Below are 25,294 nucleotides of genomic sequence, written 5' to 3' on the forward strand. Positions count from 1 at the left end.
TTTTGACCTCAGGGTTCGGTAACCCCACATAACCTGAACTCAAGTATCGCGTTGTTGCATCTCTGACCTGAGAGTTCGGTGAGCTCATTCAACCCGATCTCAAGTATCGCGTTGTTGCATCTCTGACCTGAGAGTTCGGTGAGCTCATTCAACCCGATCTCAAGTTTCGTGTTGTTGCATCTCTGACCTGAGAGTTCGGTGAACTCATGCAACTTGAGCTCAGGTTTTATGTTCGCCGACAATGCAAGGACTTTGGTAGTCTTTCTGAAATATCCATTGTGACTGTTTAACCATAAATTAAATGTCAATATTTGTTTGTATTTTTGTGAATAATAATCTAAGTATTTTTGTGTTACTTTATTCAGCAAAAATTTTACGTATGAGAAGACTCCGTAATAGTAAATTAAGCAAACATCTACATTATCTATGGTAATGTCCATGATAATTTCGCCAACAAACTTAATGAGCTGGAAAGTTGACCTGGTTTTAGAGGTGAGTTTGGTTTTTGTTGGTCAATAACTCTAATCAGTTCGATACCCATTCCGGAAGTTAAAAGCAACTCAGGCATTAAAACATAACCGCTGTTTCAAACATAACCGTTTCAATAATTACGGCATATTTATACATAATAAAATCACCGAATCGACACTTCGAAGAACTCACCCGCGAACTCGCCAGCGCAAGCGGACACAGCAGCAAACCGTAACTTTTATGCAACTGAAGCAATCATAAATCCTGCAATACTGAACGGATGCATGAAATTTAGAATTAGCCAATTATTAGCAATGCAAAGGTTCAAGAATAATTACAGATTCTTGCGACATATATACCATGATATTAGGTTAGGTTAACATAGGTAAGGTTAAGTTGACTTTGCGCAAAAACGAAATGAAAAAAAAAATCTCTCATAATTTCGTAACCTGGGGATTGCTAATAATTGGTTAAACACGGAATTTCTACAGTTCGGTTCAATATTGAAAGAATAATGATTGATTAGGTTGTGCAAAAGTTACGTTTTGCGTTTGAGTTCGCTGGCGAGTTCGAAGAAGTGTCAATCCAGTCACAAAATCCGACGTGTGTTTCCATTTTTTCTCCGACCCTGAAGTCGCAGAACGAAATGTTACTTTCTTCATTGAAAGAATGACTTGAAAATAATTCACAGGGAATTTTCAGAGTGTGATATGTAAGAGATATAACTTACTGTAAATTTTATAATCATTATAGTGTGAGCTAAAGACCTTAAAGTGACTCAAATGCCGGTTACTTTTTCGGAAAACGGCGGAGTATAGTAATCGTAGCTTTCAATGCGTATTAACGCTTCATTTACTATGATTAGAAATTAGACAACATGATATTTATCCCTGAGTGTTTAGATCGTCACGAATCATAACCCCAGACTATGCAATAGTAATATCAATTAATTGAGATGTCAACAGATCTGAATACGTCGGGTTATCGGGGGAATTTAGCTGTTGAAACAACATACTAATGCTATTTGAAAGTATATCTTCAAAGTTTGAAGTTGTGTGAAATTTTTGCAATTTATGTGTTATTGTCTATTTTTGTCTTGTGGCAGAGCTCCCATGTTGAAGCGAAATTTAATGCCAATGCTGCCTGATTAAAAAATAGCACTGCACTGTGCCTTGTGCCAAACGTTTTCTTTAGCTGAGTAACTCTTTTGTTATTAATTTAATTGTCATTTAAATCCGATTAATTTCTAATGAATGTTAGTGTAGTTCAATCAAAATTGTGCGAATAGTGAGAAAAACGGCTAGTACAAGTGCTTTATTCCCGACAAATTCTAGTGCGTGAAACGAGGGCAAGTTTTTGAAAACCCTCGGCGACTGCCGGTAACCCGAGAACAATCGCTGCCTTGACTGCGCTCAGGCCTCGCCTTCCTATACCCTCCCCACCCTCTTGGCCCCTACACCTCCCCCTCTCCACCCGCCCCCTCTCCACCCGCCTACGCGTCGNCTTCAAACTATCGCCAGTCATGAAAAGATCCGGTCAAATGACACGAGTTTAGATCTATGAACAAGGCACGAAATGGAAAAGAATCGGCGACAGGCCACATCAGGCCTACACTTCAGAGCCGACATCACTATGTTATGTTATGTTATGAAAATATATGCAAGTTCTATAAATTTGTAGATAAAATTCATAGTAAGAAATATCATCATTGGATCAAAAATTCACTTGTCTTACCATAAATTTATAATAATATATAATAATAATTTAAAATGAGTCGAATGATCAAATATGTCTAGTATCATCAAATAGATCAGATTGAAAGCCGAACATTGTCTTTAAAAGGTAACAATGGAACGTATCTTACAAATTTGCAACATGATATCTCTCATGATAACGTATTATAATCTCGGAAGTTGCTACCATGTTCTTTTCGCGGGCTCACAGGTTCTCAAAATTAATAACTTTTTAACTTGTGCTACGTATCATACTTTTTCAAACCTGAATTTTCAACGCAGAACTCGTATTCTCAGCCAAGTTCCGGCCGCTAATGCAGTTGTTTTTGTGGTGCGTGGAGTGCAGGTCCTGATATATACCATATTTTTTTTGTGATATCAAGTTCGATATTCTCTTGACATGAAAGTTTTTTTTACCGAAAAATACTTCTCTAAATAACATGCATTTATAGAAAAAAATTGTACATTGTTTCACTTATTTTTTACTTTGATAGCGTATGTGGAATTCAGTTGGAACACAACAAAATGACGGTCGTCAGCAAGTGTTGTAGTCTTAATGGTATAAAATTCAGATGAAACATTATTTGAGCAGACCCCAATACCTTATCAAAATTTTGATTCTTGTCAGCCGCTGGCTCAAGGACGCCCCAAAGATCGCCATGAGGAGTAAATTAGCGGCTCTACGTCCGCTTCAGCTTCTGGTTTTACGAGGGAAATAAGTGCCTGCTTAAGATACGGTCTATTCCTTGGCAACCGAGGGGCGACTGTGGGGCGAGCGTATTTGGCACCTGATAGGTTCGGGACAGACACGGCCGAATCTGAAAAATGCGTTAAACATGCCCCCTCCCTTCCTCTCATATAATGAGGGGAAGGGAGGTGGCATTAGAATCTCTGTACGCTATATATACATGTATATGGAGTCTAGTATTACTCGCTTAGTTTTAAGATCAGATCACAGTCTATCAGAAGCTCAATTTCCATGCATTGACGTTTACAACTATTAACTATTTTGACATGGTGTAGTTAGAAATGAGGGCAATAATCGCAAATAAAAAAATTCAATCGATACATCAATATAACATATTTGAGGTAATGCAAGTCAAGCCAATTTTTCCTATTCCATCCATATATCCTGCTGAATGAACAATGTTGAGTTTAAAATAATCGTTGAATTATATGCCGTATCATGTCATGTAATTTTCGTCACATTAAATTTGTATCGAGCAAACAGTTCTGCAAGGGCCTCAAAATTCTGCGTCCATTGACGAAAGAAAGACCACACAATAGAGTGGAGAAGCACGTGTTAATCTTAACAAAATCGAGGTAACACAGCAACTTGATTGCAGCATTCAGTTGTTCACACTTCATAGCAAATGAGGATCTTTCTGCATCCATCGTCGGCTGCTGCAATGAGAGTTTTGAGTTTCACATGTAGTTCTTCTCAAGCATTAACGCTATCAACTGCACTCTAAATTACTGGAGAGACAATCAAATAAATAGCGAGAAATCCTGAAATAAAATATGTTGCTGACAAATGGGTTCCTTGGAAGCGATAGTTCATAAGCCATCTTATTCTTGAGCAATAAGCTCAAGCATGCAGACATATGCCCAAAGCTGAAAAGTTCTTAGATTGAAGAAACCATTCGTTCAGCAAACAATTTTACCGGAATCTGAAGATATTGCGTGCAACTGCTGAAAAATGAAGAATAGACTAAATTCCAACGTCTAATTCAGTGACCCTTCCAATATTGCTGAGCTCGATAGAAATCTATCCTTGTTTAATTTGTAGTTCTTCAGAAATAACCAAATTCATCCTTATACTTAAATGTAACTCCATCATGAAACCAGATGATACAGATTAATAGAATAGATAGTAACGAAACATGAGCAACTAAGGGACGCAGTATAGACCGCTACATAGCCCCTGCCCACAATTCAATATCTATTCCTTTCCGCTCGCAATCACGCTAGAGGGCATATTAGCCTGTGTGATTAAGTGCCTAAAGCCATAGGCGTCATTTCCTTTCCTGGATATGAATCAATCAGCCAGATAACATCAAGCCACCGAAGCAACAGCCGTGGGCAAATAGCCTAACTGTTGCGTGCTTGTATTAAACACAGCCTGGCGTATTCGCGGCTTTTGAAAATAAACGCCTTACATAACAGCGCCGTTACGTCACAGCCACTGCTTCATGGCGCTCTACTCCACAGGCTAAAGCGCAAAACCGCCATCCCTATAACGCCATGCCCCGGCTCTCCCCCTTCGCAGCCAGCAGAAGGCTTTTCTCGTTGCCCGATCAGTAATGCGCCTGGCGCGATGGAGGGACCTAACCTATCCTGGCGCACAACTGATCAGCAATTGAAGAAAGCCTTATGGCTGCGAAGGGGGAGAGCCGGGGCATGGCGTTATAGGGACGGCGGTTTGCGCTTCTGCTCGTGGAGTGCAGCGGGATTACGCCAGTCCTGCAAATAGCAGAGCAGGTTTACGATGATCCGGCGTGACCTGCGACCAGTAAGGCTTACGGCGTGTGTATGAAGTGACAGTATGGGGTAAAATTCTGTGAAGTAGGACCTGTTGACAATTGATTATTTGATTCAGCAGGCTGTGGAGTAAGGTAGGTGTTGCTTAAAGTTGGTGTGGGGAGATGACTCAGTTACCTACAGCTTCTTGGGTGTGAACTGAGTTTAGTTATTGCATTATCGGGTAGGCGTTGGCTTCAGGGCTTGTTTACGAGCTAAATTTGTTGTGTAGGGCTGCGCTCCCAGCAACTAACATACTTGCGAATAATCGGAAGGGAGCGCAGCCCTACACCACAAATTTAGCTCGTAAACAAGCCCTGGCGCCAACGCCTACCCTATAATGCAATAACTAAACTCAGCTCACACCCAAGAAGCTGTACGTAACTGAGTCATCTCCCCAAACCAACTTTAAGCAACACCTACCTCACTCCACAGCCTGCTGAATCAAATAGTCAATTGGAGGGCTAATTGCACATCTGAGGTAACCCCGCAAAATCGGCGCCTGAGCCCCTATGCAGGAACAAGTGAGGCAAGGAGTTACGGGCGCCGGTTTGTTGGCAATTTAAGGCGTCAGAACGCTTAGAGTGCGGCATCAGAACTCAATTATGCATGCGTCTGTTAGCTCGTAGCAGCGCACTCACCAACACGGTGACGGCACTCAGTACTGCAAGACGCGATCAGCAGCAGTTGACGCTAGTACAATGAAAAAAACAGGCTTCACTCATGCGTGTTGCAATAATCTACGGATTACGCTGTAGGCACAACAAAAGTAATCCGAGCTTCGATATTTTCTGTTCAGATTTTTTTAAAGGTAACTATTTTACAGTCTCTTCAATCTTCGCTAGCTATCCTCTCATAGTAAAGGTGAAGGAGGTCATGTTTGAATGTAGTCTATTGTTTTCAGGTCGTCAGTAAATTATTGTTCCTCTCGATTCTTAGTAGCAACAGATTGTTTATGCTGCAATCGTTTAATGCCTCCAATCAGCTAATAGTTTTCTGAATTGAATTTTTCAATTTTGTGTAATGCTATACACTAAAATTTAATAAGAAGGAAATAATTTTGTTTTTGCCAATTTGTTTTGTTCAATCGCTTAATGCCTTCAATCAGCTAATAGTTTTCTAAAATGAATTTTTCCATTAGTGTAATGCTATACACTAAAATTTAATAAGAAGGAAATAATTTTGTTTTGGCACCTCATTGTCGTCTGGGTTTTTTCCCCACAAAATCTGCAGAATCTGGGTGTTTTTCAGCAACCATCTAAGTTTTTCTCAAATTGTTGGCTGGGAGCCCTGTATTAGTGTACGGCAGTCCTCGCTGACGTCTGGTCTTGCGCAGGCAGCCACGTGGTCTTCGCAAAGACGTAAGCAGTTCTGCCACCTGGATGAACCCATGTCCTCCACGGGATCGAGGTGAAATTCTCGTGCTTCGGCAGAATTACCATGCACTGTTTCTGCAATAGAGACATTAGTGTTGTATTTCGCATCAATGGAGTCATACCTAGAAAATGTCGCAGAATAAAAACGAAGCGGAAGTTGTATTCTAAGAAAGAAGCAAAATATCTTTGAAATAAGTATCACAAACGCTCTTTGACGAAGTTTCAATGTTAGTTCCTCAGTATCACAGTGCAATACTGATTTGCCATTTCCCATAGGAGGCAAGAAAAGTTTGAATTAATAACGATGTGCTGTAAATTTATACGTATTATTACAGTATTGCCGAGTTTAGAAAGCGCGAATTATCCTATTCACCAAGTTTGGAAAATAGTCAGACATTCGCTCGCAGTTGATAATGCTTCATGCAATCGACAATAAGCGTCCATCTGATTCAATTCACATGAACGAGTCGTCTGGGTAAAAACTAAAAACTAATTATGACGCCGTTCGGAGTGGCACAAATCCACCTAATTAATAGTCCTGTGCTCGCGAGACATCAATTGTCAATTTCTTAATCTTCTTTCTAAGTTGCCAATACCATAATGTACGCCAAACGTTCAAAATTTATTTTCTGAGTCAGCAGCCCTGCGCTTTAACTTCAATCAAAATGTAATTTTTGTAAATATTCCATTGACATTTTGGCACCATATAATCAATTTCATTGTCCTTGAATAAATTACGAGTAAACATTGTACCTTCACTGCACTGTCAAATCGTTTAAAAACCTAGTACCTTCTGACTCGAGGAGGTGGCGATGATGAACTGGCGGTAGCAGAGGTAGGTCCACGAACATTATCTCTTCACTCGGTTGATCAAGGCATCAAGCCCATCTTCCGTGGGACCTGACGAGACAAAAAATGTTGGCAATAGATAATGCTAGATTACGACATTTAAACAACAGAAACGCATTTATTGCGAGTATTTCAACTAAAATTTGAAATGCATGTGAGTAACACAAAGTTCAATACATGGATGCAAAGAAGCTTTAAATCATCTATACAAGAAAATGACTACCCGTCCCTAATCTACGTCACCGTGTGTACGAGCATTTAGAATGCTGCTTCTCAAATAGAGGTAGCAGATACCTAACTCTAAACGAAAAGAAAATCGTAATTAATCATGTAAATAGTTGCCCCTAAGCACACTTTGGACAGGTTAATATTATGAAATAGTGAGATTAATAATTTTTATTAAATTTGGTAATACCCGCATTAGTCGTGTCTTCGACCCAGAATGAGAATGTGTTGTGATTCATGTTTATAACGTCTTGTTACATGCGTGAAATTTAACGTTATTTGAATATCAGAATTCGATTTGAAGTATATTAGCCCATTTCATTTTTTATGCTATCCGCTCGACACTGCGAATTAACTCTACCAAACTAAATTTTACCGAATAATAAATAATACAATGAATAGGCTAAAATATAAATGAAACTTCTCATCAGTGGCATCAAGTCATGAAATAAAATTAATAAAATTCAAACATGGTTATAGGAACGCGTCCACGACCCGGTAAACATTCGAGCTCATTGACCTAGAGAATCTAACAAGGGAACCGAATAATTTTGTAAGCAATTTCCAATTGATTGTAGGTAATGCACGAAACTGAAGCAAAACTGAAACCGTTTCTTGAAACTGAAACGACACGTAGCTAGAAATATTACACGACCTAATCAAAATGATTTTTCGATTGCATTTTAAAATAATGGCTTAACTTCTACATATTTCTTCTCCTGGCCTCCCCTACAAGGCGTTCCAGGAGACGTCATTTATATCTGAATATAAAAGAACATTTCAATCACAGTAGGGTTTTACAGCGAAATAATTCTTGGCTAAATCTAAATCAACAAATTTGCTTTCCTAACAAATCAATGGTTATTCTTGACTTATCTAATGCAACTATGCTTCCTATTAAATTTTTTGTATGAGTAAATGAGGATAGTCTAAGATCATTCGAACACGAAATTACTCACGGGAAGAGTTCTGTTCAGTAGTGCGAGGAGGCTCAGGAATGTAGGTACCTATGGCGTTTGGTTTGACGCCAAATTCCTGAAGTATGTAAATAGCGATTAGCGAATGTGTAGTTACCGCCTCATATAAAAGCTCAGTGAAAAAAAATGTTCATATTTAATAGCATATTTCATTTACTTCTCATAGTCTTTCAAAATTCCACATGCATGTGAAAACATGTCCTTATCATAATATTAATATTAGGTCCACGCATATTAGATCAAATATCCTGAAACTTAACCATTCTTTAAGAACGACATTTCGGGACGGAACAAGTTCCGTGAAATATCGATCTTGAATGCAATTAGGTAACTTCCATTCACAGAATTCCCTAATACCTATGACCTATCGGTGTAACAAATTATTCCGAATATTCCAGCTTCTGAACGCATTACTCACCTCCAGCGTTTTTCCGTTCTCATTTCGCTTCCTTGTTCTTGCTAGGGGCACAAAAAATTGCCTCTAGAAGGCATTAGGCTAGTAATATTGCGTAATTCTCGTGAAAAGCGTTAGGTCAGACGGTCAGGACGAGCGGTTCGTCCTACGAAAAGCTTTGGTTCGCCAGTTAGTAAAACTATCATGATTCGCCACCAGGTACACAATACCTGCATACACAATGACATTAAGTATTACAAACCAATTAGTACTTGAACACAGGAAAACACAGTCAAAATTTTGTCCTGATAGTGTACTTTGTCTAACTAAGAGACTGTACGAGCCTAGGAGGGAATACTTCAGCAATAAATGGGAGAAAATATAGTGAGCCGGGCTGAAGTTATTCCCCATTTTAAAACGCACTTGTCACACACAAAAATTCTAACATTTCCACTAGTGTCCAATCTGCACATCACAGTATTACACAACATTCTACGAAGTATAATTTCATTTCGTCTATCCGCGACGGTGGCAAAACGCAGTATGACAACATGACGAAGAAGATGATCAAGTATATGTAGGACCTTTGTCGGCGTCTCTTGCGTGCTCATATTGAAGACGCGTGTCAACGTCTGATTGGTCGAGCTGTGGCATCCGAAATACCAATAGAAAGCTTCATTATCAGTCTACTGTCTACTCTAGAGCTGTAGCATAGTAAGATTTTTCGAACTCGATTTGAAACAAATCAATGTATGCGATAAAATGGCCCATTATTATAGACGACGAATAGATCGATAAAATTCAATAAGTTTACTTTGACGCAGTCAATGGCAGGCCTGTAATATTACTTCCTAATTTCAACTAGAAAGCCCCGCCCATCCTCGATGCAGACGACTAAGAAACAACTTTATTGATGAACATGGAGTACCAGTATTCCAGCATTTAGCACCAGTCGAAGTCACATTAAAATATTTGAATTAATGCATTAATCTAATATCGCTTAGGAGTCCTAAAAAAGTGTTTCACGTCTCCATACGATAAAACCAAGAACTTTTTCAACAGCGTCTATAGTGTGCGAGTCACCTTAGAGGCTCGCACCAATGAAGTCGTTCACATTATCGAGTGCGGGTTTAGTTAGCAAATGAAAATTCTAACGTGGGTACACTTCTAGTTATTTCCATTCCCTATATTTTTAGGCTGTCACAAACCAAAGAGTTCAAATAGTCGTAGTTCAGCAATAAAAATCGTTTATTGCTGTCGCTGTACATTCGATGTATATTGACAGGTTTTACTGAAGTTAGTTTTGACGTTACTATGCGAAAATAGAAGCGTACATCCACCCAACTAAAGCATCACGAATAAAAAATATGATTTTTTTATGACCATTACATCTAAGTAATCGATCAACAGACCCTATATTCGAGATGCCCATGTATTCAGTTCTCGAGGAATATGACAAGAACTTGCTAGCAATGGGTAATGAGCGAATAGGACGAATGTGAACGAGGCGTTGTCCACAAACTTCACATATCTAAGTTAGGTAACCGTGACACGGTGACAGATCGCCCAGGGAGACTTCTCTGAGCCACGTGTAGCCGCAGTGGTGTCCAGCGTCGAGACTTTAGTCAACTGGGACAGTTACATAGTGTGCCTGGCTGCATTCGTACATTTATCGTTAACAGAATTCGTTTGAGTACATAGTGCAAAGAAGTTATTCATACGGAACTACTGTAAACTGTTTTCTTATCGCGGTATTAAAACTTAACACGATTTTAATTAAAAATTCATATGTAATTACGTAATCAAAAATTGTCTGACATCACTCACAATTTTGTCTGCAAATTGCGGATACATTCATCGGCATTCAGGTTACTTGTACCTAAAAACCTAAAAACTCCGGGAGAAAACAGACACCTAGATTAATTTCTCAATCAATAGCTTCTATTTGATTTTACAATACGAAAATACTTCGTAGATACTGAAACGAACACTCCATTGTGAGAGGTCGTTGCTTTGCACTGGATATTACCAACGTGAATGCATTGGGAGCAAAAGCGAAGCTTAAAATGCGAATTGAAAATGACCCTCATCACAGATGAAAAATACACGCGCACCCCCGTGACATGATCGAGACTAGAGTCATACTTTCAGGTATCAAGTTAATATGCGTTGAAAGGAATAACCCTGTTCGGAAAAATTACGTTGAAAAAAATCCCTTGTGAAATTTTCGGTAAATTGCAGGATTTAATAAAGAAATAAAGGCCTCTCATAAAAGAAGAGAAGAAATAAAAAAAGAGGCCTTTATTTCTCATAAGAAATAAAGGCCTCTCATTGCCGCTCATTCTAATGCTTGCGACTAAGGATTACCAACTGATGAATATGAATTGACAGACGTGAGAAGCAAGCCTCAGCGCCTAAGCGAAGTAGTTAACGAAGTTTCTAACATCTCTTCAAATCTAAATAAATTTAATTTTTTGCTCCCACTGATGTAAGAGCATGCAGCAGTTACTACTGAAATATAGAACTATTAACCACTTGTAGCCTCACTGTATTGCCAGGTAGGAATAACGTCGAAAACTTTCGATAAGCGTCCAACAGCTTAGTCTAGGCAGGCGTATGCACTGCCATTCGCTCGTTCTCGCGGCTACTCTTGCATGACCTTGAATATGACTAATGCACACGTTGGCCAGTGTTTGGTTTGGTGGACTGTGGAGAATATAAAAATTTAGTGTGTCCATAGTAATCTCCCGTCTCTACTTGTTCTTTCACTTGCCATACGATATTTATTGTGACAATATTTAAAAATTATGATTCACAGTTATTTGTTTGGACAACGACACAGAGATTGGTAAGCCTCACGATTAGAAACCGTTAAAACATCTTATAAGTTAGTTTTAAAATCTAGCTATATATAACAGTAATATCGGCAATCCTGGAGAATATGTCAGGTTGACTCCCTCAGCTGCAAGATGTTGACTCCTAGTGAATAGCGTGAAGTCTAGCGATCGAATAGTACGAAGCCCTGGATGCAGTGTGACATGGATGCAGTGTGTCATGGATGCAGTGTGTCATGGATGCAGTGTGTCATGGATGCAGTGTATCATGGATGCAGCGTATCATGGATGCAGTGTGTCATGGATGCAGTGTGTCATGGATGCAGTGTGTCATGGATGCAGCGAATCATGGATGAAGCTTATCATGGGTTCAGTGTATCATGGATGCACCGTATCACGGATGCATGCAGCGGCGCATCATGGATGCAGTGTGTCACGGATGTAGCGTATCATGGATGCAACGTACCATGTGTAAGTAGCTTACAGTGCCACGAAGAAAAGTATTGTGCAAGCTGGCATCATTGTATAGCGTAGTACGCCACGATTTACGTGATATACTGTCACTTGCTTCCGTCTTCACCGGCGTTGATCCGGAGAAGCGCGGGAAACTCGAAAGGTCACGCAGTCAAAACTGCCGCAAGACGCATCCGGCTCACAATAATTTGACTAGCAAATTCTTGGCGCTGCTCGTTAAAGAAAAACAAAGCGGACCAAATGAATTCTGACGACACTCGCAGCCGCGTAATGTGAATAATGAGCTATGCCTTTACTTAGAACAAAATCGGTTCAGATTTGAAGATTTCAAGCGTGAAAAGGTTGACTAGACATAGCTTTCAACGTGCTAATATGAAAAAAATTAATAGACAAAAAACTTTTGAGGACGCTAGAGCGCGTTATCAATAAAAATTTCTGAAATCGATTAGAAACAAATTGGTCAAGACTTGAGGGTTCTATGCGTAAAAAAGGTGCTAACATTACTGCGGCAGGAAATTCCGAACTAAAATCCCGGCAAAATTTCGGGCAAAAAGTGTCGATGCGGTGCGTGGAAGCTCAGTATTCACCGAGCAAAGCATAACCTGCTATGACAATAAGGCATCTATCATGGGAACAAAACTATGATGTAGTTGGTGCTGGGTGCCTCAGAAGACTACTAATTTCCACAATAAGTGTTCGTGATGCATATATTCTTACACAGAAGCTCCTGCTTGCAATTACGGTCAACAAAATTCACTCTACTTTATTAAGTAGCATGATCAGCAAGTACTGGCATGGACGTTTCATAGGCTGGTCATGGCTCTTTTATTAGCCTCTGTAAAGAATTTGTTCCGAATTTTCGTGGATCCCACCGAAGAAACTAATATTTCTTCGAGAATGACGTGCAGATGTAGAGTGACAAATCAACAGACTATTTTTTTCTAAATATATATATATATATTACCATAAATGTACGAATAGAATTAAGAAACCATGTGTTTTGGCCAACCGAGCACCAGGGAACACTGTCTCATTCCCAGCTTTGGGTCCTAACTAGCGAGAGAAGTCCAGAGGCACCGGATGTGCGATACTGCGATACGGTATGGGCAGGAGTAGTCGACAAGAATGCAAGCGATGAAAGCTCCAGGTTTCTCAAATTTTAGGAATTTTAGATCAGAATTGATTAAAAATATTGATAATATATCAGAATTGATAAAATCATGCATATGTCAGCTATCTGACCTTTCGAATGAAAAATATAAAGTTTGTTGGATGATGAACATTTTGGCATATTTTCAGTGCCTTAAATCGATGGAGTGTGCTCTGCAGTCGAAATCTGCGAAGCAGCGTCGGGGGACAGAGCTAGCCAAGTGCCGTAAAAATTTTGAAGAAGATTTTAATGGGAAAACAAGTCACGATACTCCAATCGAAATTAATAATGTGAACGAAATGTTAGAAAAACTTTGAATCATTGTGACTGAAGCACATGATTGAGCTTTGTTAAGTAGGTATGCGGTTAAGTTTGAGGGTTCATGTTGATAAAATGCCGTTCCGTGTGACTCTCTAATTATATAGGTACATTTCAGATTTCAATGAATGATTGGAAATCCCGATTTCATTCATAGCCTTTAGAAATGCAACGTTGTTTAACCGCATTTTACATTCTTTAGAACAATGAAAAATGTGTTCTGCTCCTTCATAATTAAGACAATCGTGTAAACTATTAAACTAAGATATGCCGTACACAGCCAGAACCCAGTAACCTGCTGGAAGCGCCATGGGCGGAGCTTCAATATTACGACGCTTATTCCCATGGCTGAGATGCCTTACGACTAAAAATAGTTGTTGATTTATTACTTTTTAATTTACACTTGAGTTCATTTCTTCTAATCATTTCTCAATTCTTTTACAAGTCAGGAAAGACTGGATGAACCAACGTTTCTTGTTGTCCACAACTAAAGCAATCAGTGTTATTCATGGAGAAATGAATGATAGAAGACCGGGCGGTAATTTAATTTTTTAAGTTTTTTTTATTTAAATTGGAATTTAAGAGAAATAGCGAAACTTTCTTCATACATTGAAAAAAATATGACAAATCGTCACTCATTCTGAGTAACGACATCCTGATGACATGACACACCTCCGCGGAAATAGGAAACTTGTGAGCCACCAAGTATTTTCACTCGTAATACTTAGTGGCACTTTCTCACAGAAACATAGCTCACCATCAAATCTACACACCCACCATCTTGATACATCACAGGTAGGCAAACGTGAACATCATTTAGTGTGTAACATTAATATTTAGTTTAAATTGCTTCCGTAAACTCCTCAGTGTGTTTTGCTACACACGACTTAACCAACACGACCTTCTAGTCAGCTGAGTAACGTCGCGCGCGAGCAGAGCCGTCAGCCGTGTCATGCGATGTTAGGACTGCGTGACTCCTAGAGTTTCCCGCGCTACTCTGGATCAGCAGCGGTGATGATGGCAGCAAGTGACGTGGTAAATCACGTCAATCGTGATGTACTACGCGGTACAAAGATGTAAGCTTGCACAATACATGCATTTGTAGTCCTGCAAGCTACTTATACGTGGAACGTTGCATCAGTGAAACACTGCATCCACTGAATCCATAATACGCTACATACGCGATACGATGCAACGTGATGCGCTGCATCCACGATACTCTACAACTACATCGTGATACGCTGCATCCATGACCTACTCTACATCCATGATACGCTGCATCTATGGAATATTTGGATGCATGGCTCGTACACATCCATGGCTCGTTCACATCCAGGGATCGGACACATCCATGCATATGCTCGGACACTTTTGGCCCAGAAATTTCCTTGCAATTCTTATGGTGGCGCGCTAAACTAAAACGGAGTGGCCCAATAAAATTCTGACGATGCTCGCAAGAGCGTAATGCGAATAATAAGCTATATTTTTAATTAGAACCAAATCAGTTCAGAATTTGAGAATTTTAAGCCTGAAAAGATTGCCAAAACTTAGAATTTAGTGCGTTAATTTAAAAAAAATGAATTAATAAAAAATTCTGACATCGTTCGCAGGAGCGTGTTGTTAATAAAAAATTTTTCTAATTAGAACCAATTCGGTTAGGATTTGAGGATTAATGCGTGAAAAGGTTGCTAACATTACTGCAGCAAAAATTCATGTGATGCAGTACGGTGAAAGCCCAGTGTTCACCGAGCAGAGTGTACAGTAACATACGCACATTGATGATAAGGCCTTGGTAACAAAACTATATTGTACTTGGTGCTGGGTGTCTCAGAACGCTACTACTTTTCACTGTAAGTGTTCATAATGAATGTACTCCAACACAGAAGCTTCCGTGTGGCATTTACGATCATCAAAATTAAGTCTACGTTTGTCAAGCAGCACTATTAGCTAGAGTTATTTAACAGATGTTTAATATGGCTCTTTGCTTAGTCTCTGTAATAATTTGTTCCGAATTTCTATGGAAAACACCGATGAAACTAATATTTTTTGACAATGGTGCGAGCAGAAGTGAGGTGACTAACATATAATTCTTTGAAATATCTAAATATCTATTACCATAACCGTTCAAGTAAACTGTATCATATTAGTTCAACAAGTGAAGAACACGACGCTTGCTACGCCACTGACGTGCTGGAGCCCAATATTTGATTAAATCTGACGTATAAACCTGTTAAAATTCGCTATACAGCAGGATTGTGGGCTCATTATTAGAATGTCACTTCGGTGTTTGTGCTGGGTTAACTGCGTCCTGAGTACAGGGCAAAAACTTTCATCAATCTAACAAGCTAACAATATGTCGAGTAAATATTATTAATTTGATTTGCATTGCGTATGAATTTGTTGCCACTCCGGTTATCTAGCAGCATTACTGAATAAAGTAGTTAGTGAAGTATTTCCCGCTGTATTTACTTGAAATCATTGTCGGCGCTCATGCTAGAATAAGCAAATAATACCTAATTATATCAATAGGTAATATAATAATATTTCCAAGCGATAAGTCAGTTAATAAAATAAAATTATAATAAACAAAGAATAGTGAGTTATATCGATAGTGGATTAAATTAGGTTTTATTCGATTCTGATCTAAAATTTCTTGAAATGTAGGTAACTTGGTGCCTCCTTCTTTCAACCGAATTATTGTCCACTGCGTCTGCCCGTATGCCAGCTTAGTGGCATATGGGCCACTGCGCATCTATTCTGCACTTCCCGTTAGAAAAGACCCTAAGCTTGTAGAGCGACAGTGTTTGGTCAAGTAATTTTTGCGGGCAAGTAATAAACATGGTATCTTTAATTTCCGACAAAGAAGGCACGTCCTCGATTTGTGTTTGAGGCTACTTATAATGCCGACCTTGTGCCTGGTTCCCTATTAGTAATGGTTGCTTAATTCGAAACCCTAGAGTGATCTATCTGCATGTGGAAGTCATCTATCTGCACAATTCCACCGCATCACTGCCAGCGGCTATCGCAGTCTTTACAGGAGCTCGACTCAGTACATCACTTCCTAGCTGGAGATTGTAGAAGTTCGATCTCCTCACGCTGACTTCGCGCCATTTACTTATATTGAAGTTGGCATCTTGCTGCAGCGAGTCTCAACCCGATCTACTCTTTTCGATGGCTGATCTAACTGTTGTATCGCGATATCAAAGCAATTGTGTAGATATATTTGCACTGTCTCTAATTATGAGGCTTATCAATATCATTCATGTTTCGTAGTCTAAATAAAAAATTGTGTAAATCACAAATTCACAGTCATGGAAGGCAAATGAAATAAATATACGGAGGCGAAATTATTACGAGACGACGCTTTTGAGTCCTGCTGATGCAAAATATCAAATTCTTAGACATCGATCGCAGACGTAATTACATGTTGGAGATTTAATTCGTCATGAATGGAAATTTCTCAGACTACGAATATTAGATAGAGCGGTTATTTCAGAAGGCCATAAACTAAGCTTATCACTGTTGAGAGGCCCATGTAAATATGCATGTGCATTTAAGATTCAATGAATTCGTTATTGTATTTTTCTGTTATCTTCTACAAGTTATATAAATTAAATATTTTTCATTCTTCTTGATGTAACATCTGACCCCAGTTACTACTGAACTATAGAACTATAAACCAGCTGAAGCCTCAGGGTATTTAAATGTGGAAACTTAATTTAAAACGTACGATGAGCGGCCAACTGCTTATATAGATTTAGCGGCCGAACAGGACATGGAATGAAGGCAAGCGAAGCTTATTTTTCGTGGACGCTGCTACCTTTGCATGACCTTGAAGCGTAATGCAACTCACACGTGAACGTGCATCGATCTTACCAATTAAAAAAAAAAAAACTTGCTCATAACTTCACAATAAGAATTCTATTCGAACAATGACTGCTAACAATCATTTGACTGCTAACAATCTCCTATCAGACTGTCAACATGGCTTTATTGCCGGGAGATCCTGCACCACTAACCTCTTGTCGACTCTGAACGAATGGACCCGCCTGCTGGACGAAAGGGAGCCAGTAGACGCAGTGTACCTCGATTTTGCCAAGGCATTTGACAGTGTCCCACATGAGNTAATATATTATTTTTAACTTACACTCGAGATACTCGTAATTTCTCTTAAACATTTCTCTTAATATGCATACCACACTGCGCCGTACACTCATGTCCATGTATCTAACATGATTTAAATCGAAATGCATTGGTGGTTTCTTATTGTTCGCGATCTGAACTCTTTTTCAAGTTCGGATAGACTGAATGAACCTGCGTTTTTTTGTGATCCACAACTCAACCAATCAGCATTCGGCACGCGCAGGCTTCTGCGCTCTGGAAAGGGCGCGAAAATCAACTGACGGTCGAGATGTCACGAATATAACCACATTCCGGTCAGACGTCATAAGCCTGCCCACGTAAAGAGTGAATAATTCAGTTCAGTTGAGGGGCACGTTATTCAGAAACAAATGAATGATAGAAGGTAACGAAGTAATTAAACATTTTTTTATTCTATCTAAGATAGAATTAGAGCGAAATAGCGAAACTTTCTCCATAAACTGAGGAAATTTGTGACAGATCGTCACTCTGACTGTAGTCACTGTACGTAACATGAAATTCCGATGACATGACACACCCTCCACAGAAATAGGAAATGTATGCACGTGCTCTAAACTTGTGAGTCATACGCAATCGTTGGTGGCACGTTCTCAGATGAGCATAATTTAACATCAAATCTACACACACACGATCTCGATACATCACGCGTAAGCAAACGTGAACATCAGCAGCCCATAAATTGATAAAATTGAACTAAATGACCGCATACCCTGCAAAAATCAAGGCAATCACGTACGGAAGTTCGCGCGCACGCTAGGGAAGCCTTTCTTCGGAGGGACCTTATATATACCGGTACTTACATTTTGGATATTGCATTCACAATTACAACTGTTGAAGATACGAATTAAATATGCAGGCGATGGTATTTGGTGAACATAATTTACCGTATTTTAAATAAACATCACCTGCATCGAATTCGGTAAATACAGTGAAAACTTTGAACAAATAATATTGTTGTGATGGTATGGGATTAGCCTAATACTTTGTGAAATCACAATTTTCGTTTTTGTAAGTGGTATAAATTAGGAGGTGATTTACATTTTCACACATCGAATCAGAGTAGCGGCCAAAAGCAAAAATTACTTAATAAAAATATTTCGCTTTCGAAATAGTGGGTGCTTGAATTGCGTGGGAAGAAAATGGACGAGCTTCGATTACTTTAGTTGTCACTAGCTCCAAATCTGATGATTGCGACACGCCCGAGCGAAGCCTGTTACCTTCTTTGTACGTCCATCAACTGCTGCCGATTGCGTCTTACAGGACTGAGCGCCGTTACCGTGATAGTGACTACGATGCTACGAGCTAACCGACACATAGATAACTCAGTTTTGATTCTGCACTCTACACGCACTGAAGCTCACAATTGCCCACAAACCGGCGCCCGTAACTCCTTGCCTCAATTGTTCCTGCATTGGCGCTCAGGCGCCGATTTTACGGGGTTACCTCAGATGTGCAATTAGCCCTCCAATTGTGAATACTCCCACTTAGTGATAATAAATGGTGTGGTCGTTTCAATTCAAAAGTTTTTATAATCTATCTAAGAACAAAAGACGACTCACTAATTTTATTTGTAATTGCAATCAAGTCTAAGTCCCAAGCTATTCCTTTGGCTTTGTATTCTGTTCAATAGAATTTTATTTGCCTAATCATTAGTTGTTAACTTTAGCCTCTTTACTGTACATAGTTGCAGGCGAGCATTCTTGACTTATGTAGCGTAATTTCTGATGATTATTTCAAATAGCAACAATGTTGTTGAAACCATTGTTTCTTTGTGCAGCTTTCATCCTAATTGGATTCTTTGTGACGGCCTCAAATCCTTCAACATCAGACAATGGAAAAGCAAATATTTAGTCTATTCATGAGCTTTCGCAATCAAGTTGAGTGCAGATAATGTTTGTCATCCAGTTTGTATGGTGAATTGTTCTGTTATTATATATAGATCATACAAATTCTGGAATCGATGAGTTCGCTCTGGAGCCAAATCCACATGTTTCAAGTGTCAGTGTTGGCCTGTATTTTACTGTGAGAAGACCAAATTTAGTATCATAATTTTGTCTCAAAGTTTATCGTTTTGTTAAAGATGAATTCCCTAATACCGAGACAGTATCTATTGAAGATACTTGGCTTACTTCGATTCGATATTTTTGAATTCAGTGCGCGATCGAACGCATTTTGGTTGCTTTACGCTTTAATTTTTCACACTTCGACAATGATTCTTCAGATATTCAGATCTGAAGACAAAAAAAAATCCTATAAGTTCACTTTTCCATGCAAGTACAACTTTCGTGGCAATAATTGATATAATTGGTCTTTTATCGGTAGCTTTGAGAAGCAAGGGCTTGGCTAAAATACTTATATTTTTCGAAAACAATAACAGCCTGAGAAGTGACAATGTCAAGACAACCAAATTCTCTACTCTCCTATTTATAGACGGCGTTTCAATGGCTTATGTAGTGATAAACTCATCAGGACATTTCTTTTACTGGTCTCTTAGAGGTAGTCTATATTCGAACCCTTTCCTTGACTGCCTCACAAAAGTATTGGAAGGCTTATCGTCGGCCGGCGGTATCGCGGCGCTGGTAGTGTTTCGTGTGACCTGCCTGAACGTCGTGCGTGTCCTGCGTGGTCGCTGCCACGCTCTGTGTACGAATATTACGAGGGAACAACTCGGCGCTGGAAAATACACGCGTCTCGAGAAATCACTTATTAGTGAAGCACAGAAATTGGAAAGATACATTATTAAGGTGAGATTAAATAAAGCTACTAAATCGTACTTATGATGTTTAATGTCTGTTATGACTGTTTTATTATTTATCGTTCGTGCTCAGATGAATCGTTTCTGTCGATTCATTCTAATGTTTAGATTCTCTTTATAACACGAGTATACGATTGGACTTCCACTCGCAAAGGCTCCATTAATTTCTAATTTTAGAGCAAGTATTTGTACATAAATAGTTCATATTCAGAATTTTCCTTCTTATGCCAATAATGTTTACATTCTACATTAGACATTTTATTGGTGAAAGCAACCTCGGTAGTGCCTTGTTAGAAAGCACGAAAGAAAGGTATTCCCAATTATGGACTGTAAATTAATATCCTATTTCTGAATCTGAGCCACATGAATTGCTAGCACGGAATAATTAAATAAAACAATATATTTGTCAACTGTGTTCAGGTAGCAGAGAAACAGCACGACTTCCTCGTCAGTGTCGGGACGTTCCTGACGGTGCGGGTGGTGGGCAGCGTGCTGCTCATGTCCGTCTTATCTTCAGGTAGCAGAGAAACAGCACGACTTCCTCGTCAGTGTCGGGACGTTCCTGACGGTGCGGGTGGTGGGCAGCGTGCTGCTCATGTCCGTCTTCACAGCCCAGGCGCTCACGGCGCAGACGTGGCAACCTGCTGCTGGGGCGGCCGTCTTTTGCTTGTCGCTGCTATTTATCTACAGCACCGGCGATGCGTATTGTGTTAATGTACGTCGAGATATAAAGTATCTACAGCACCGGCGATGCGTATTGTGTTAATGTACGTCGATATATAAAAGTATATATAGCAGAGGGGGTGCGTATTGTGTTAATGTACGTCGATATATAGAAGTATATATAGCAGAGGGGTACGTATGATATTATTGTACGTTGATAAATAAAAGTTTATATAGCAGAGGGGGTACGTATAATATTATTGTACGTCGATAAATAAAAGAATATGTAGCGGAGAGGGTACGTATAATATTATTGTACGTCGATAAATAAGAGTATATATATTGGAGGGGATACGTATAAGTCGATTTTGAAAATTATATCGCAGAGGAGGTGCGTATTGTATAAATTTATGTCGATTTATACAAAATATATAGCAGAGGGGATAAGTATTGTATTGAGGTACATTGATACATAAAAGTATATATCGCAGAGGGGAAGCGTAAACGTCGATTTATAAAACTATACCGTATAGTACAATGGATACTTATTCTATCAATGTGCATTGATATATAAAAGTATATATCATAGGGGATACGTATACGTCAATTTATAAAATTATACAGCAATGGCGACCATTAGTTTTGTTTAGCGACGTTCCAAATATACAATATTCTTATCAAGCAGGTGAAGGGTTTTGCATCGCTTGAAATTTAAATTTTGGAAATGGTAGTAGTACAAATATAGGGTACTGCGGGTAAAGTTTGAAAACTAAATTCAAAATTACTGCATAAAAAAATAAGTTTAATGCTAAAAAATGCCTAAAAGATTGGATTTTGCCGAACTACACCAGTCTATACACACAAGTAAGCGTAGCAAAGGGGATACGTATTTTGCCTTGAGGTATGCCAAAGAATAAAGGTATATATAACAAAGGGTTACGTTTTGTCTTAAGATACTTATATATTTAAAAGTACATATGACATAAGGGGATGTATTTTGTCCTAAGGTTACTTTATAGATAAAAGTGTATATAACATATGGATACATATTATCTTATGATGCGACTGTCAATGAAAATTACTACAGCACTGGTGAGGCCAATTGACTCAATAAGCGGATAATTTTTGTTACTAATCTTTCAAGTGACTGGCTGAAGTGACCAAGTGATTGGCTTTGTTGCTAATCTTTCAAGTGACTGGCTGAAATAATCTAGTGATTGGCTGAAATGATCAAGTGATTGGCTTTGTTGGTAATCTATCAAGAGATTGGTTAGAGGTGCAAGAAGTTATCACTGAGAAAAGAGAAGGAGATTTTGTCCAATTCACGATGCACTACTTGCCTTCGTACCGGCCATCCTGACCCAGTCTTGGTTCGTGCTGTGTGTAAAAAATGTGTCATTATTTAGACGACGAGTTCAACTCATTTATAGCGCAAATATATCCTTCATTATTTGAACATGTTATGTGTACATTTATTTTGATTTCGAATTTTATTATCCATTGTCTTTGCCTGGATTAATATGTTTTTTTTTCATTCAAGTTGAAATATTCCCGTACCTACAGAGTTTCGTGAAAACAATCGCAATAAACTAATAACCTCATAAAAGTTTACTCGACCTTTTAAGTATCAAGAAACATATGTTCCATGGCTCTGTTTGAAGCAAAAATGGAGTTCAAGATAAAATGAATGAAACAATTCAATGAATAATTCCTTTTAGCGTTATAGCAAGGTTTACCGTTAGTAAATAAAAATTTTTTGTAAGGTATTTAAGCGAAATTCGATATAATAACAATTGAAATGAAATATTTTAACACAAAGATTTTAGATGTCATAGAAATTTGAAGCAGTAGTTCCATGTTCAAATCAAAGATTCATTTTTCAAAGTAGTTACATCACATTAATACATTTATTTACGTAATCGTATCTAAAATGTTTAATTAAAACATAGTATATTTCTAGGTCTAGCATCTTTAATTTTTTTATATATAACTTCATATTAAATTACGACAGATGGAGGAGGTATTGGAGGAACTGCGCGTTGCGGCCATCAGCTTAACGGACGTGCAGCTCAGGACGCAGGTATACAACAGTGTTTAGCGCATTTTCTCATTTATGGAAAAAAGGCGCTATCGTGCTCGTCATGTCCGTCCACCCGTCTGTCCGTCTGTCCGTCTATCTGTCTGTCCGTCCGTAACTTCACATTTTCATCGGTGAGAAAATGCGCTCTCTGTCACTCACTGCAGTGAGTACTGAGTTATATTTTTTAATTAATAACGATTTAAATTGTTACGTAAATCATATATGCAGTAAAACATTTCCATTTGTTATTGTAACTTTTGGGATGTCCAATGAATTCTGTGAAAGGGGGTTCAATTTTCCCAAATTCGATTAAAATGGGTTGTTGAGAATCACCGACACCGAGAGTGCAGAGTGCTGCTGGCGAAACAAACGGGACTGGAAGGGGCCAAAGAAAACGACTGACTGTAGTTGAAGACCAATATAAGTGACGAAAGGCTGTAGAGTGTACCTTGGGGAAGACAAAGAGAACAATCTACTGTCGCTACGTCGCTGAGCATGTCGCAGAGAACGACCGACTCTACATGAAGGGTGCTAAAGTAAACGACAGACTGTTCAGTGTACAATACATGAAGGGTGTCGAAGTTTACATGGCGACTGACTGTACATGGCTTTTGCCGAAGAGAAGATCAAGACCAAGATCGACTGTTCAAGTGTACATGGAGGTTGCCGAAGAGAACTACTGGCTACATGCAATCTGTTGCCAGAAAGTCTCTTCCGTTAACAAATGCTGCAGCCAACATATATACATATATATAAGGCGACTGGCTTAAACACGGGCTTGTTTAGCTCACAGATTAATGTATGTTCTTACCAGCTTGGATTCTGCATCTACTTATCAAGCCTCTACTTTCGAATAATTATTACCTACATTTCAATGGTTATCTAAGTTAGTCGAAGCGATAGTCAATTAGCCTATGCAAACTCCACTAATAGTTTAAGTTCGTATCCGCTTGACGTCTGTTTTTCGTACAAGTAGGATTGTGTAATTCAGTTCTCAACAATATCAAGGCGCGATTTGGTGTTACTGCAGAAAATGTATTTGTACCACAGATCGAGTGTTCTAGAAGTCAACATGAGATTTAAATACTGGAATAACGTGAATCACTTACATGTTGTGCATTTTGAGCAAGTGGCTGTGATTCAAGAGTAGCTTTATCAGTTTCAATACCTTCACTTGAGAAATTTTATTATTGCGTGATATTTTATCTGTTTAGCCAATAAATTTATTGAATTACTTTTTAGCGCATTTTCTCATTTAGGAAAAAATGCACTATTGTGCTCGCCATGTCCGTTCGTCCGTCTGTACTGTCTGTCTGTCTGTCCGTCTGTCCGTCCGTCTGTCCGTGACCTCAAGTTTTCGTTGACGAGAAAATGCGCTCTCTGTCACTCACTGCAGTGAGTACCGAGTTATATTTTTTTTTATTAATTTAGCCTGCGACAGTCGACGCTGACCCTTAGAGGTGCCCTTAAGAAAGTTGTGTCTTGCGAGGATACAAAACGGGAATCAATCAAAACTATTTCCGCCGGAAGGATTCTATACACTCATTCCATTTTCATTATTTCATTAACCAAGATTACCTAACGTTCTATCCGCTCCCGCAGCTCACACGTAATATTGTTCGACTGAACAATCCAACAAAATCTCAGTCAATCAGAGCTAATACCTCGCATCCTCATTACGCTGCTGTTCCCAGGACTCCAGTGCTTGCGTGCGTAATTGCATCATTACGAATTAGTCTCCAATGCGTACCATGAATTTTAATTGAAGTATTTCCATGCATGGATGGGAAATTATTTTTTCATCATGCCAGATAATTTCACTGTTAAATAAGCCGTTGACTAATACATTTTTTAAAATAAAAGAATAATGATTATACTACCTGAGTTGAGAGCTTTATTTTGGTTGTGTTCTAAAAATTTCAATACGATTGAAATTACTCATCATTAGTCGAAAATGCCTTCGTTAATAAATTAATCTAAAAACATATGGCAGCTTAACGTGTACTTTAACTTCAAATGAATCACGAGTAAACAAAAGTAGCTGAATAATAACACGTTACTGAGCGTTATTGTTGTCACCAACTATCACAAACTATAGGCATATTTCCTGAGACTCGTCTTAATCCTTACACAATCACAAGTTTGGCCACCAGTTTGGTGTTGCTGGACGAGTACAATAACTGCTGAGCTTTCTGTGTAACTAATTCAGTAACTGCTAAGCGTGCTAAGTTTTTACTTCAGTAACTACTGAGCATTCTTAGTAATTACTTCAGTAACTACTATGCGTTCTTAGTAACAGCCACGCTTCCATATT

At 38.8% G+C, this 25,294-nt stretch overlaps 1 protein-coding gene and 1 long non-coding RNA gene across 2 annotated transcripts in view; one reads left to right on the top strand and one right to left on the bottom strand.

Moving 5' to 3' along the window:
• Positions 1–6,027: 6,027 nt before the first annotated feature.
• On the bottom strand, positions 6,028–9,087 carry LOC108665267. Its single transcript, XR_001930424.2, has 3 exons — positions 8,134–9,087; positions 6,891–7,000; positions 6,028–6,175 (listed from the first exon to the last, which is right to left on the bottom strand). It is a non-coding gene; the product is annotated as an uncharacterized LOC108665267 (long non-coding RNA).
• Positions 9,088–20,261: 11,174 nt separating this feature from the next.
• The window catches only part of LOC108665264, a gene marked incomplete at its 3' end in the record, with an annotated part of 30,277 nt that continues 25,244 nt past the window's right edge, over positions 20,262–25,294 (top strand). Inside the window, exons 1-2 of the mRNA XM_018152000.2 lie at positions 20,262–20,270; positions 20,658–20,805. Of these exons, the coding sequence (XP_018007489.2) occupies positions 20,262–20,270; positions 20,658–20,805 (157 nt within the window). The remainder of the gene's footprint in view (positions 20,271–20,657; positions 20,806–25,294) is intronic.

This window comes from Hyalella azteca, unplaced genomic scaffold (genome assembly GCF_000764305.2).
Source record: "Hyalella azteca isolate HAZT.00-mixed unplaced genomic scaffold, Hazt_2.0.2 contig2594, whole genome shotgun sequence".
NCBI lineage: Eukaryota > Metazoa > Arthropoda > Malacostraca > Amphipoda > Hyalellidae > Hyalella > Hyalella azteca.